The sequence below is a fragment of the Mustela erminea genome, chromosome 13 (genome assembly GCF_009829155.1).
Source record: "Mustela erminea isolate mMusErm1 chromosome 13, mMusErm1.Pri, whole genome shotgun sequence".
Classification (NCBI taxonomy): Eukaryota; Metazoa; Chordata; class Mammalia; order Carnivora; family Mustelidae; genus Mustela; species Mustela erminea.
In genome coordinates this window covers 37,019,349-37,035,561 of record NC_045626.1, presented here as the reverse complement: position 1 = coordinate 37,035,561, position 16,213 = coordinate 37,019,349, and the positions used below count along the sequence as shown (strand labels likewise).

The window sequence follows — 16,213 nt, the reverse complement described above, 5'->3', positions numbered from 1 at the left end:
TGATCATACATACATGTGTGGGTTTATTTCTGGGCTCTCTATTCTGTTCCATTGATTTATGTGTCTGGTTTTTTTGCTAATACCATACTGTTGTGATTACTATAGCTTTGTAATATAGTTTGAAATCAGGGGGCATGAGACCTCTGGCATTATTCTTTTTTGTCAAGATTGCTTTGGTTATTTGGGGTCTTCTGTGGATCCATACAAATTTTTATATTCTAGTTCTAAAAAAAAAAAAAAAAAGCCATTGGAATTGCACTAAATTTGTAGATTGCTTTGGGTAGTGTGGATATCTTAATATTCTTCCAATCCATAATCACAGAATATCTCTCCATTTATTTGCGTGTCTTTCAGTTTCTTAGATTGATGTCTTATATGAATTATTTTAATTCCTCCCCTCCTTTCCTCACAAGATTCTTTCAAGGATCAAAATGGAAGCATGAAATCACTTTAAAATAAAAGAAAAAGTCCTTGTGTTATCCAAACATTTCTGAATAAGCGGAGGCTGGTACTTTTCTATTGTAAGCTATATTGGCACCAAGAAATTATAATGAAATTTTAGGATTTTAGAATGTTTCCACAGAAAAGCAAAGATTGTTAAAATATTCTTTTACCAGCCCTGAGTTTAACTTTTGAAAAAGATCAGTTTTCTTCTGGGAACCATTTAGTCACCTGAATGCTTTAAGCTTGAATAGATTGGAGTTGCCCTGGTACAAAAAGTGGGAGTTGAAGGATTGGGGAAGATAAAAGCATGGATGGCAGATCAGGAATAGAATTCTTTTTTTTTTTTTTTTTAATAATTTTTATTAACATATAATGTATTATTTGCCCCATGGGTACAGGTGTGTGGCTTATCAGGCTTACACATTTCACAGCACTCACCATAGCACATACCTTCCACAATGTCCATAACCCAATCACCTAGGAATAGAATTCTTCTTTTGCTTTGGCTTAACCTGACTTCCTAGAGGTTAGGAAGAGCACCAGCCCTTCCCAGAGAAGGGCCCAAGACCCAGTGCTCTCTGTCTAAAATCAGAAGGCGTTGTGCATTTGGATGGGAAACTAATAAAGAAAGCAAGGGACAGTCACAAAGTGAAAGACTTGCAAGTACCTTGGTGAAATTTAGAGGAAGGTTGATAAGAATATTCTAATCAGCATGAATTATAATTAGAAATTAACTATACTGGTTCCATTGCTATTAGTGCAAAGTAGGTATGGAAATCTATTTAATGTGTTGTTGTTTTATTTTAGAAAACGTAAGAAACTAGGGGCACCTGCTGGCTCAGTCAATAGAGCATGATCTTGGGTTCATGAGTTCAAACCCCACATCGGGTGTAGAGCTTACTTAAAAAAAGAAAGAAAGAAAGAAAGAAAGAAACTTAAAATATTCCTAACCTTCTTCATTCACTCACCCTCCTCTTGGTATGCCCTCCATTCTGGTTTTCCCACAGGTCCCCTAAAGCAGGTTACTCTTATTGCTGGGGTTTCTGGGGACTGCAGCTGCGTTGGGTAGAGAAGGGTTGTGGTAGAGGTTAGAGGGGTGAGTCTCGTAACTAATTAACTGGAATTTTTCTAAAGCAAAAATCAGGTGCTATTTCATTGTTTCCTGGTCTTCCTAATGAGCTCCTTCAAGGCACATAGTGCTTTACCTGCCTTTGTGAGCTGAATGTCTGTTTGGATATGGAAAGATTGTTGACCTTAGGGGGTGTTATCAGTAAAGACCAGAGGAGAGTGTGGTTCATTGGCGGACCCTCCAGCAAAGGAATGACTAGCTTCTCTGTCCTCATGGATTTCTTGAAAGCCATTGTAACCTGTGCCTTGGTTGCACACTTTTTCTATTAGGAAACCACAGAACATCTCTACTCACTTGTAATGGGATTATCTTTCTAAATCACAGACCTGATTGGATCTCTTCTGCTCTGTGGTTAGTTGTCTTTAAATCATCTGGACAAAAAATTTCATTACAATTTGGCTGAACGTCATGTAGCACATCTCTGGGCCTTGCGCCTTATCCTGCAATGATGCTTGGTAGAGCAGAGCTTTCCAGAATTGCCTGAGGAAGAAACCATCAGAAGATTACTTCAACTGCCAAAAGTTAGACCAGCAAGTGAAAATTACTTCAAGCATTTCAAAATGTTCTAAGTCTTGAATTATCTTTATCAAGATTTTATATCATTTCCATAGTCACACAAAGTTTGATTAGGTATTAAAAACAAATGGTTTTGTTTAATAAATGATGGCTGAAGAAGACAGTGCATGTTATTAACCAGATATTCAAAAAGCTCTAATAGTGTTGTAGAAAAGAAGCGAGAATGGTGCCATTATCTGAAATGCCAGTACTAGGAGGGTTTTGTTTTTGTTTTTGTTTTTAGGTCTTCAGGGGAAAAGAACTTAGAGATAAGGGTGCTCTTAGGGATAGATGGATATTTATTTTATATTTATAAAAAACTTCGGGGTACCTGGGTGGTTCAGTCAAGCATAGGATTTCAGCTCAGGTCATGATCTCAGGATGTTGGGATCCCCGCCAAGCGAGGTGTCTGCTTCTCCTTCTCCTTCTGCCCCTCCCCTCCTCATACTCTGTCTCTCTCTCAGACAAATAAAATCTTTTTTTAAAAAATCTTCATTTAGCACGGGAGGTAGAAAGCAGATTTTTATTGCTATAGACATAATAAACATTCCAAACCTAACTCTCTTACAAATATGTAGATTTTTGTGTAAAACAAGATTTTTCTGTCCTATATAGCCATGCTTAAAAATATTTATTTCTAAATACTATTTGTGACTAAAGAAGTAAGGAACCTATGGAGAAATAACCGTTTTTATGTCTAAGGCAGGAAATGTTCAGGTTGGGCCTGGAACATTTTGTCATACCAGAAAGCAAGGAAAAGATCAAAGACTACTGGGACCTTGTCAGAAGAACTCAAAAAACAGCTTGAATAAGTTCTTGCAAGCTCACACCAGTAAAGATTTAAACTGTGGTTGGTTGAGACGTGGATTGAAACATACTTGCTATGAGTTCATAATTCTGCTTCAAAAAAAAACCTCATTACTCATGTTTGGAGAATAGTAGAGAACTACCTCATTATTTTGAAAAATGGTAAAGAAAGCAAATCAGGCATCTATCCTGTCTTTGTTACATGACGAGTACCTCACAGGGGAAATTTCTCTTTGTAAACTAGTCTTGGCTCAAAAATGAATGATAGACTATGACTCTGAGGTCTAAAGAATTGGTGGCTCTGAACAAATAGTTAATAGCTAACAATAACCCAAAAGGAGTCAGACAGGATGTGTCTCCTGATGGAAGTTCTAACACTGCAAGGTAATCCTGTCTCCAAACCCTCAATTAGAACTTGAATCCTATCTGGCCTGTGGATCAAATGATCCATTTGTAGGAACCCAGGAGATAGAGGAATATGTCAGACCACACCCATGGGATGCAGTGAGCAAAATCCAGATTGTAGTAACTGTCTAAGAAACAACCCAGTTTCTCCAACAATTAAAAAAAAAAAAAAGAAAAAAAATATAGATTGCAAAGAAAATATTAGAAATGAAGAAGAAATCTAAAGATAGAAAATATTTAAAGTACACATCAAAGAAGCACAATGTATGAATCTTATTTGTCCAGATTCAAACAAACTGAAAAAATTAACATTATAATGCCTGAATTATTTTTATTTTCAGATGTGGTAATGCTATTTGAGTTTTTTAATGTCCTTATCGTTCAGACACACATGCTGAAATACCTATAGGCAAAATGATGAGATGCTTGGCGCTTATTTCAAAATAAACTGGCTTCGGGAGCAGAGGGTAGAATCTGGGACAGAGTATGGACTAGTATAAATGGAACAGGATTGGCCAATATTGACAACTGTTGAAGCCAATAAACACAACTGGTTTTCTTTACGTATCAAAAACTTTCAAAATAAGTTTTATATATATAAAATTTGGGGGGTGCCTGGGTGGCTCAGTCAGTTAAGTGTCTGCCTTCAGCTCAGGTCTTTATCCCAGAATCCTGGGATCGATCTCTCTGCTCAGCACCGGGCCTGCTGCTCCCTCTCCCTCTGTCTGCTGTTCCCCCTGCTTGTGTGTGTGCTCTCTCTCTGTCAAATAAATAAAAACCTTAAAAAAAATTTTTTTAAATAAAAGTTGAAACATTTTACATAAAAATATGTAAGTAGGGGCACATGAGTGTCTCAGTCTGTTGAGTGTTTGACTCTTGATTTTGGCTCAGATCATGATCTCCTCTTCGTGGGAGAAGAGAAGCTCAGGGCGATGCCGCACTGAGCACAGAGCCAGCCGTGGGGCTCCTTGAGCTTCTCTCCCTTTCCCTCTGCCCCCTCTCCCCTGCATATTCTCTCTTTCTTATGTATTTATAAACAAATACATACTTTTTAAAAAGATTCAAGTATTTTATGTTGCACAGAACTAGTAAAATTACAAAGTTTCAACCAGGTTTAAATGTTTAAAAAAATTTTTTTTTTTACTAGTGTGTACCTGTTAGAATGGCCAAAATGCAAAACACAGACAAAACCAAATGCTGGTGAGGATATGGAGCACCAGAAACTCATTCATTGCTGGTGGGACTGCAGAATGGGTACAGCCACTTCGGACAGACACCAAAGACAGTTTAATAACTTCTTACAAAATTCAACATACTCTTATCATACAAGCCACCAATAGTGCTCTTTGGTATTTACCCAAATGAATCAAAAACTCACATCCACACAAAAACCTGCACATGGATGTTTGTAGCCGTCTTATTCATAATTGCCAAAACTTGGAAGCAACCAAGATGCCCTTCATTAGCTGAGCGGTGCATTCAGACAGTGGAATAGTCAGTGCTAAGAAGATAAGCCATGAAACGATTTGGGGGAAGCTTCACTGCACAGTATTCAATGAAAGAAGCCAACCTGAAAAGGCTCTATGCTGTAGGATTCCCCGCATGGCATTCTGGGGAAGGCAGAACCATGGAACAGTACAAAGATCCGTGGTTGCGAGGGATTGCTGGGAGGAAGATATGAAGCAGCGGAGCAGAGAGGATTTTTAGAGCAATGAAACTACGCCGTATGACACTACAGTGGTGGCTTCCTGCCATCGTGTATTTGTGACAACTCGTAGAATGTGTGACACCAAGAGGGAACCCTACTGTAAACCATGGACTTGAGGTGGCAGAGCATCAGTGTGGGTTCATTGATTACAACAAATGTACCAGCTGGTAGGGATGTGTATAGGGCAGAGCATGGAAGTGGGGAAAAGGGGAAGGGTCTATGGGAAAACTCTGCTTCCATTCAATTTTGCTGTGAACAGCTCTAAAAAATAAAGTTTATTAAAATAAAAAAAGGAAACCAGTTACACAGAGCTTCAGATAACAAAATATTTAAGCAAAACTTTTTCTGTGTATATCACTCTGGTGAAAAGTTGGTGAAAGGTGTCATGAAATGCTCAGAAGGAGTATATTAATTAAAGGGAAGGCTCATGCAATTAGTACGTGTCTTTCAGATTATTCAGATGTTTTTATATATTTTTTATAAAAGCTCTGTCCAGAGCTGTTAGAAGTAGAGAATACCAGGTTAAGGATTTCTTTTTTTTTCAAGAGAACGTAAATGAAGCCCATTTCTAAAGTGGATTTTCTCCAAAGCTGATTAAGTAAAAGTGCGAAGCTTACCTAGCTTATCACTGCCCTGCTTACCTTACATGGAAGGGGGTGGGGGAGCACACGTCTCTTGCGGCATTTTATTGAGAGCCTACTCTATGTCTGGAACTGAACTAGACACCAGGGATATACAAGAATAAAATGGACAAAATCCCTTTCCCCATGGAGCTTCTCTCCTAGGTCTGTGAAGAGGGAAAGAAAGAGATAAGGCTTCCTTGATGAAGGAGATGAGGGCATGCCCCTTAAAACTGGGTCAGGGTCCAAAGTGAAGCCACAGCAGTGCAAAGGCCTTGAAGAGGAGGTGAGCTGGAGGAGTTCCAGAAACAGCCGGGGGGCTGTTCTGACGGCCTGCAGTGAGGGGGCGGGTAGTAAGGAAAGGTGTCAGAATATATCAGGCTGCCTAAAGCTTGGCAAGAACTTTGGATTTTACTGGGGGATGAGCCACCCTTGGAGAGTTTTAAACTACAGAGAGAGAGCATCTGATTTTTGTCTTTGCCTGCTGTGTTGAGAATACATGGTGGGGGGCAAGGGTGCACCTTGCGTGACCCAGGAAAAGACTAATATTGCAGAGCACCAGGTGAGCACTGATCAAAGTTGGAAAATACTTTGACAGTAGAGCCAGTAGAATTTGCTGGATCATATGTGGCGGTGAGGGAAACAGAGGAGGCAAGAGTGGGCATGGTGTTTTTTAGCCTGAGCAGCTGGATACAACGCAGCTCCCTTTCCTATCTCCAAGCAGTGTGCAAGGGGGAGCTGTTGGCAAGTGATGGAAGTATGACGAAGTTATGTAGAAAGATGAAAGGTGACCCCAGTGCACACGTGACAACTTTTTAATACCACACATAGATTTAAGGATGAGAGTGAGACCGAGTTACATGAGAAAATAGGTATCTTAGAACCTAAAAACCTTGGGAGGACAGCAGAGGGAGACGTGAAGTGGTCCTGCATGAACAATACGTGGCATTTCATTGTATCTAAGCAAATACATGGAAGAGGGAGGAAAGAAGAGAAAAGGCTCAGCCGAAACAGTCCTTTTCCATCCCATTAGGGTTCTGCCCAGGGTCCTGATCTTGAATAGGTATCTTTTATGCTCTGGAGTTAATTTTTTCCTTACTTGTCTTTTTCTAGTTGGGGAATGGCGGTCAATGTGTATTCTACCTCGATAACCCAAGAGACTATGAGCAGACATGACATCATCGCATGGGTTAATGACATAGTATCTTTAAACTACACAAAAGTGGAACAGCTTTGTTCAGGTAAGAGATTCTTTTTTAAGAATGTGTTTACCTAAATGTTTACTGCATATCATGTGGAATGTTATTTTATGAACCGCAGATGATGTATCTTGGGTAGGAAAAAATACTTATCGGTATTGATCTATAATTAAAGAGGGAAAACTCAGATACAACTAAAGAACCTGCAGAGAGAAATGATCGTGGGCATCTAAAAGCATAGAACAGTCCCAACACATATTATGAACAGTCTCCATAATGCTGCCTTATTGGTCTTCTCAGTCATCCCGTCAGCCATCGCCCTTCTGTTCCTAAAACACAGATTGGGTCTTGCAACCCCTTCTTAAAAAACCTCCCAGACTCCACCTTGTCCTTCCTACAGGATAAAGTTCATTCTTTTTCATGGCTGATAAAGTTTTTTCTGTTTTTGCTGCGTTGTTCCTCCTCAGTTTCTACATCTCTCCCTGCACCTCCCTGTGCCTCAGTCCCACAAAATCCTCTGTTCCCCACAGACTGCCTTTTGCATTCCATAACTTGTTTCATGCTCCTCTTGCTAAAAATGTCTTTCTTCTTTTCATTTGTGTTATAATCTCTTTCACACTTAAAAATCTGACTCCGTTGTCGCCCCTCTGAAGAGTTCCCCAGATCTCCCAAAACACTGTGCCCACTCTTCCAGAGTAAGACTTGACCACGCTGTGCTAGAAGGTCCAACTCCTTCTCGTCTGAAGGCCCCAGAAGTCCTTGAAGACAGGACTGTGTTTTATTCTTCATCAGATGCCCAGGGTGGCACCACGCCTGATATCAAGTAGGTTTGTGGGGAATGCATGTTGAGTTAAAAAAAAAAAAAAAAAATGAAGATTTGATCAGTGATAAAGTAGGAGCATGTTTTAAAAACATGCCACTGGTAAAGTAATTCATCTTTAAAGTGTTTATCACAGAAGGTCTTCCTTTGGATGTAGGAAGTATTTTCTTCTTGTGAATTATGGGTAAGAGTTTTCCTCTCTGGCTCAGACATGAAAATGGTAGTAGGGAATATTCCTGAAGTGTGTTTGCATGAAATTCCACAAGACATGACAGATAGAAGGGAGTTAGCAGATTCAGCTGGCACAGCGGGTACACCTCCTGTCTTCCCTAGGGGAGGCCTGTGTGAAGAGATTTCATGAGGCGTCATCAGAATTTGGAAAGCCCCAGGAGACCCCTCAGTCCAGCACCCACCAGTGACTGTTTTCTTCTTTGCCTAGGTCAAGATTTAAGAACAGATTCTAGAGGACAGATTTTCACTTCTCCTGACACCTTTTCTCCCATGATAGTTTGTCTCCCAAGGAACAGACTGGGGTTGGCTAAAACTGAGGCATTACCTCACTCACCTTCCTTGCGCCCAGACCTCAAACACAAGTCCTGTGATTTGTGAGGTCAGTAATAGATGCTCACCAGCCAGTTCTTTGCCCTTGAGTACAAGCTACAGAAAAGCTGGCATAGACTGGCATAGACTGGCATAGACATGCGAAGCCTATATTGTTGGCCTATTGCAATGACTCCAGTAGTCACTGTCGGAAACAGTCACTGTTGCATCTCATTCAACTATAGATTCTACACAGTCACATTTTATGGTACTGTTCTTGCTATGCATTCTAGAGCACTCTAGTATTTTACTTTGCCTGGGGGAGAAACCCAGAGTTTTCTGTTGTTAGCAATTCCCTTGTTAAGGCGCATATCCCTTCAATATCATAATTTTTGGTAATTCCATTTCTCCACCGCACCCTACACATACTCTTCCCTCAGAGATCCTTGTTGCTGGGTGAATGAAAATCCGCTTGCAACTGCTAGGGGCAAAGACAGAAAGTGTATCTTACTCTCAAAGTGGGTGTTTGCACCTGCAGATAAGGGGACTGGGGCTGGTTATCAAGAAAAGAGATGGGAAGAAGGAGTTCAGTGGTGGATGAGCCCATGAAGAGCTTTCTCGGTAATAAGCATGGAGAGTTTTTGCTAGCGAATGCAGTGAGAAGGCAATTAGGATTTTTAGATAGAGTAGTAATAGATGTAATAAATGTTCGGATGATAAATGTAATTTTTTTTTGCCGATCTTTCATGTTTCTAATAAGGCAAATTCAACAAAATTTTCAGCGACCTTTGTGAAACATTCTTGTACCGTTCTCTTAAAGCATTGGTATGCATTTTACAGCTGCTTGCAGCTGGATGAAACCTGCTAGAAACCATTCTGGTCACTACTGAACAGATAATTTTTGTTAAGATAACTCATTGGCTGCCTAAAGTTACAAGGTTGGTGATTCAGAAGAATAAGGTTCCTTTCCGCTCTGAAACAGTTTTTTGCTCAAAAATACTGTAGTACAGAGGTTAACTTTTTTTTTTTTTTTTTTTTTTGGCCTAAATCATGTTAATCCATGTAGTACAAAAACAGGTCTTTAATTTTAGACAGTGGTTTCCTCAAACTGTAGACCGTATGCATTGATAATCTATGGGGCTCCTTACAAATGCACGTTCTTCGGATCCTTGAGCTTCTAAATCCGTTTCTCTGGATGTGAAGCCTAAAAACTGTATTTTAACAAGCACCCCGGGTACCTTATGCCATAGCCAAGACCTTGCAGTGCATTTTAGAGAAACCCCAAACCACTAGAAATGAAGTTAAAATATCCAAAACCTATCGGGCATAGTTTCCTTATTCATAATTTAGTCTGTGACTCCTCTCCTCAGCAATGGCATTTCACAGGAAGATGCCATCTTTCTATTTATTTATTTATGAGTTTATTTATTTATATCATTCACTGTTCTAGAAGGCATTTAAGGCAGCTAGGACAGTGCTATTAGGATAAGAACAAATCACTAAGGGATTTCTCCTCCTCATACTTACAGGTAGTCAAATTCTTGGATAATACTTTTTTCCTTCAGCTTTTATTTTTTTTAAGATTTTATTTATTTGTCAGAGGGAGACAGAGAGAGAAAGAGCACAAGCAGGGGGAACAGCAGGCAGAGGAAGAAGCAGGCTCTCCACCTAGCAAGGATCCTGATGTGGGACTTAATCCCAGGACCCTGAGATCATGACCTGAGAACAGAGGCAGCCACTCACTGAGCCACCCAGGTGTTACTCAGCTTTTATTTTAATTTTATTTTAATGACTTCAGTTTACTGTGTGATTGTATTTTAGTATGCTGTGGGAAAACACACAAAATAACTTCACGTATTTATTTATTTAGCTTCACATATTTAAACTGATTTTTTCCTTATTTAATAAAATTCTTTTTGCTAAAGACTTAGGCTCTAATTCTGGCAGTTCCCCTTTGGCATTTTCCCCTCAGTTGCATTATTTTCTTTTTTTATTTCCAGCCAAGAGATCTCCATCCAGCTAATACTAAACCTGACGTCAGCTTTTCTTCATAGCTCATAGAGGAGTGACCTACTGCTTCACATTTGTCTTCCTTTTTCTTCAGAATTCTCTGCCTTTATATGACATTCACTTGTATAGAAGCATTTTTTTTTAAGATTTTATTTATTTATTTGACAGACAGAGATCACAAGTAGGCAGAGAGGCAGGCAGAGAGAGAGAGAGAGAGAGAGGAGGAAGCAGGCTCCCCACTGAACAGAGAGCCCAATGCGGGGCTCGATCCCAGGACCCCGGCGGGATCATGACCTGAGCCAAAGGCAGAGGCTTAACCACTGAGCCACCCAGGCACCCCTGTATAGAAGCATCTTAAAAGAGAGGTGGTGTGAGAAGACCTAACACTTGGAGATAGATTGCAGTGAGTTGCAAAACAATGAAAATGACTCACTCTTACCTCCTGGTATTTTATCCCAAGAATGTAACCTTATGAAAATCTCCTTTGAACAGTAAATCTGGGCCATAGAATCCTAGGCATATTTAGTGTGCATTCATTTCTTGTGAAAAGCAGCCTTTACGTTTCAGGTGAAAGATGGGGTTGGTAAATGGAAAGCAGTTTAACAGGGATGGGCACATGCCCCTGTAATCACAGGACACTGTATAGCTCACCTGAATCTGTTGCAAAAATGTGCAGTATCTGTGGATTTCCCACGGTTGAAGTAGGGGATTGAACCCCATGAGGCACCAGACCGATTCAGCTTCAAAATACTAAGTTATAGTTCAGTTGCTTCCTAAAATTCCCATGGCTTTTTGTGGGGTCAGATACTTTGTTTTTGCTCCTGGACCAGTCCAAACCGGTGAATATTCTGTAAGGTACTCAGAGGACGGATGGACAGCATGGTGCTAAAAATCCGGGAAAGGAAAAAAAAAAAAAAAAGAAAACAAAACAGATTTAACAACTTGAGATACCATGTTGGAGATGATAGGAAAGGTAGCAGACTATGTGGAGAGGAACGGAAAGAAATGGGAAGAGGAATTTGATGGGGGTGGAAGAAATGTCCTTTTCCTTTTCCTCTGCACCCTGCTTCCTGTTCCAATACGCCACATCTCCTTTGAAACTTTCAGCACCCATTTTTGTGTCCTCACCCTCTCCTGCTGGCCCGGATCTGAGCAGCAAAGCCACTGGGTCTGCTGCTGAGTCACTGCGGGGGCTTGGCCAGCGACCTCACTAGCAGCCTCAGCACCAGCGGCCCTCCCATTCTCCAAAGCCTAGCGCAGCCTGCCTGTCCTCTCTGTGCAACCTTCCCTTCCTCCTTCCCACCCACTCCGCAGGACAGGCCAACTGGGGACTTTATACACCTTCAGAGATACAAATTGTGTGTCGGGGTGGCAGGTGGGGCACTGCCTGGACTATCCTGTGCTGGCTGACAGCTCAGTTACCTTCCTGAGCATTTTAGTATTTTAGTAAAATTTAATTGGAATTAAACTATTTTTTCAGATGGAAAATCTAGGTATTTTCTTCACTAGCTTAGAAAGAAAGAAACATGATCAGTATTTGATTCAGTTTCAATATGTGCTTCTCCAAATTGTTTCAAGCTCTGTCTTGGATCAAGTTTCTGGTATTGTTTTTTTTGTTTTTTTTTTTTTTTTTTCTTCCGGGAAAGCTTCTAGATTCAGCTGGTCCTAATGCAATCACTGTGGTCACATTTACAATTCTGGGGCCTTGATGGCTCTCCGGAAAGGAACTAGGTTTCACAGAAACACTCTTGGGTTCACAAAGGTGTGGCTATCTGCCATGCCCCGGGGCCTGGACAGGTGCTATGAGCCCCGCAGAATATTCTTTGTGACCATTTCTGGCTGCAGTCTGTGCCTCGTAACTAGGTTAATCCCGTCCTAGTGTGTTGTCCCTGTGCCGTTTTTCTTCTGTCCGCAGAGACCTCTTTCAGGACAGGTTAGTGATGAAATCAGCTCAGTGTCTAAATTTAGCAGACGTTCTCCTGTTGGCTCTCTTGAACTGAAACCAAGTAAGGATGTTTCATCTGTGTCTGTCCGCTCAAGAGCTTACTTAGCTTTATAAAATCACACTGTTATTTGTTATAAGAAAGTTAAGATCTCTTGGGTTGTGTTGCTATGGTTATAGATGTAATCGTATTACAGTGGAATATTATTCAAGTTTGTGACCTATTATGAAGAGAGGTAGGTTTTTGTTTGTTTGGTTTGGTTTTTTTTTTGGGGGGGGGGGGTTTGGGGTTTTCTTTGGTGACTTTTTTTTTTTTTCTCAAGTTTTATTTTAAAATCCATTTACTTGTCTTAGTATACCGACTAATTGAAGGGCAGGAGGCCAAAAAGTCGGTTGGGTAATGAAGGGAGTGGTCCAGCCTCAGATTCAGTCACTGCACTGGGCAGTATACTCCTGTGTCCCAACTAATGCACAAGATGAAAGGGAGTTTCTTTCTTGAGCAGCACATGGAATACAGTAGGTTTTTTTTTCCCCCTTCTAAATTTATTTACGTATATCTTTTTTAATTCTTTATTTAAATTCAATGTAATTGACATGTCCTGTATTACCAGTTTCAGAGGTAGAATTCAGTGATTCATCAGTTGCATGTAACACCCAGTGCTCATTGCCTCAGGTGTCCTCCTTCATGCCCGTCGCCCAGTTACCACATCCCCCCTCCAGCTCCCCTCTGGCAACCTTGTTTCCGAGAGTTCAGCATCTCTTATGGTTTGTCTTCTTATTTTCATCTTATTTTATTTTTCCTTTCCTTCCCCTCTGTTCATCTGTGTTTCTATCCCTTGTGCTTTGTTTCTTAAATTCCACATATGAGTGAGATCATATGGTATTTGTCGTTTTCTGACTTATTTCGCTTAGCGTAATACCCTCTAGTTCCATCCACATCGTTGCAAATGGCAAGATTCATTCTTTTTGGTGGCTGAGAAATACTCTAGTGTGTGTTTGTGTGTGTGTGTGTGTGTACATACACACTGCATCTTCTTTAGCCATTCGTCTGTTGATGGACATCTGGGCTCTTTCCATAGTTTGGCTATTGTGGACATTGCTGCTATAAATATTGGGGTGCAGGTGTCCCTTTGAATCACTATATTTGCATCCTTTGGATAAATACCTAGTAGTGCGATTGCTGGGTCGTATGGTAGCTGTTTTCAACTTTCTGAGGAACCTCCGTGCTGTTTTCCAGAGTGGCTGCACCAGCTTGCATTCCCACCAACAGTGTAGGAGGGTTCCCCTTCCTCCGCATCCTCCCCAACATCTGTCATTTCCTGACTTGTCAATTTTAGCCATTCTGACTGGTGTGAGGTGGTTTCTCATTGTGGTTTTGATTTGTATTTCCCTGATGCTGAGTGATGTGGAGCACTTTTTCATGTGTCTGTTGGCCATCTGGATGTCTTGTTTGCAGAAATGTCTGTTAATGTCTTCTGCCCATTTCTTGACTGGATTATTTGTTTTTTGGGTCTTGAGTTTGGTAAATTCTTTACAGATTTTGGACACTAGCCCTTTATCTGATAAGCCGTTTGCAAATATCTTCTCCCATTAGGGAGGTAGGTTGCCTTTTAGTTTTGTTGACTGTTCCTTTGTTGTGCAATACTGAAAGTAAACATAAGTTGGTGCTTTGTGGTTTTTTTGCGGGGGGGGGGGGGGGGGGGGGGGGTTGTTTACTGCATTTTGTAATCCTAAATACCCTAATGGGAAAAAAATATGTATGTATTCACTTCATTGATCAAACTGGCCCTGTAAAATTGGTTTTTATGTATATGGATAATACATCTTTGAAAGCAATCAGCCACATCTTCCTCTAAACTCACTACTGTATTCAGTTCTGATAATCAATTTAGTTTTATTTGGCACACATGTTTCCCTTGGGCAGGGCCCTGGGAACCCAGATAAATAAAACACAAGTCAATCAGACGAAGACAATCACTGTATGATTTCACTCATATGTAGAACTGAAGAAACCAAAAAAGGATCATGGAGGAAGGGAGGGAAAAATAAAATAAGACAAAATCAGAGAGGGAGACAAATCATAAGAGAGACTCTTAACTATAGGAAGCAAACTGAGGATTGCTGGGGTGAAGTTAGGGGTGAGGGTAACTGGGTGATGGGCATTAAGAGGACACATGATGTAATGAGCACTGGGTATTATGTGCAACTGACGAATCACTGAACTCTACCTCTGAAATTAATAAGATGCTATATGTTAACTGAATTTAAATAAAATAAAATTTTTTTAAAAAGACATGGCCATTGTCCTCTAGGAGCTCAGTGCAGCATGGTTCTGTCCTTGCAAAAGACCAGAGACTGTGCTGCTTTGGAAGAGCTTTGGATATACTAAGGAAGGAGGGGATGGGATCATGGAGAGTCTGCAGAAAAGGACCTTCCTTCTGGTTCTTCGGGAGTTGGGTGGGTGCTGCCTCAATAACTTAGAATGGCCGTAGCTTGGGAAAGACCTTGGAAATCCTCCCTCTTGAGTCAGATGATGTGACCAATATGTAAGATAATATGTGTTTTATTAGGGACAGCCCTGAAATACATGAAGCATGTTGTTTTCTATAACAGAAAGACAGTTTTTCCTCATGATCTCATCATATAAGTATGTGAAGATTGATTTTACTCTATTTGAAGCAACTGTGCATACATGGGATATCATCAGGAAACCATAGAATTGCTCATTTCTTTTTGAAAAATGCAACAAACTTTTTTTTAAGTTTTATATATTTAAGTAATCTTGAACTCATGACCCCGAGATCAGGAGCTGCATGCCCTTCTTACTGAGCCAGCCAGGTGCCCCACAACAAATATTTTTAAATTCCATAAAACCAGTCCTCCGTGATAACTGCTCAGGTCCCTAACTAGATAAGTATCATGTGACTCCATTAATTTTTTTCACAGGTACACATCTACAGATGCGTCCTTTCTATTCTTACTCATTTCTATTGGAGTCCTTCGTAGGTAATGGTGAACACCATAAAATAGGGGAGATAGGCTAGGAAAATATATCACCTAGAGTGTGATTATTTTATTGAAGACTGGCAGTATTTATACTTAATAAAAAACCAAGGAACATGTAATCACAAAGAACTAAATATAATAATAGTACCTTAACAGAAACAAAGCTAATTAATGACATATTATTAGAAACTCAAATTAATACCTTTGAGAATTCTCCATAAAATCACAAAAACTGATAATAATTGTATGAATTTGTACAAAGCAATCCCTTCAATTCTAGAGTTTAGTTATGTTCCCTTATCTGGGAAAATTCACAAATGTCACAAATGAATGCCATTTTCAGGGTTCTAAGTAGAACACTAATTCAGAAATCCATTATCACACTTTTTGGGGTTCAGTTTCTTTTTTTTTCTAATCTATAGCAAGACCCTGCTGAGTTTTACTGGCTCAGAAACCATGAATGGGGTCCATGGCTGTGGGTCCCGAGGTGAGCACTGTTGTACTGTGGTGGGTCTAGGTGATGAGGCTCAAAGCAGAAGTATAGGGCCGAGGCTAGAATGCACTTGAGAAGCCCCAGCATTGACTCCACCAGCTTTGCTGCCTGGAGTCCTGACTCCATGGTCCAACGAATTTTGGTGAAGAGTTGGGGAGACATCAGGCTAGAGCCCAAGGACATGGTGGATTTTAAGACTCATTTGTTGTTTAAAATTCTAATTTCAGAAACTGTTAGAGCCCCTTCTCTCACTTTCTCTTTTATAAGCTGCTTACTTTTAAAGCATATATGTTTATTTTGAAATTATTCACCAAGACCTATAAAAACAAGTATCTGAAGGGGAAATAAAAGGGTGTTCCAATATATTGAGTTGTTTGGATTTTTCTAAAGCTGTCATTTACTTTACACTGTGGATTTCTTTCTTATAAAACATTACTTTGTATTCATATTGCTTTTTCTTTCCCTTTTCAGTTTAAATCATCTAAAGACTTTAACAGGAAGAGTATAAAATTGGGAGAAAAGAGCCATTTCCTTT

General features: G+C 40.2%; 1 protein-coding gene across 1 annotated transcript in view; it reads left to right on the top strand.

The window, feature by feature from the left end:
- The window catches only part of MAPRE2 (microtubule associated protein RP/EB family member 2), a 96,275-nt gene that overhangs the window by 24,239 nt on the left and 55,823 nt on the right, over nt 1–16,213 (top strand). The window contains exon 2 of the mRNA XM_032311553.1: nt 6,782–6,909. Within this exon, the coding sequence (XP_032167444.1) occupies nt 6,782–6,909 (128 nt within the window). The remainder of the gene's footprint in view (nt 1–6,781; nt 6,910–16,213) is intronic.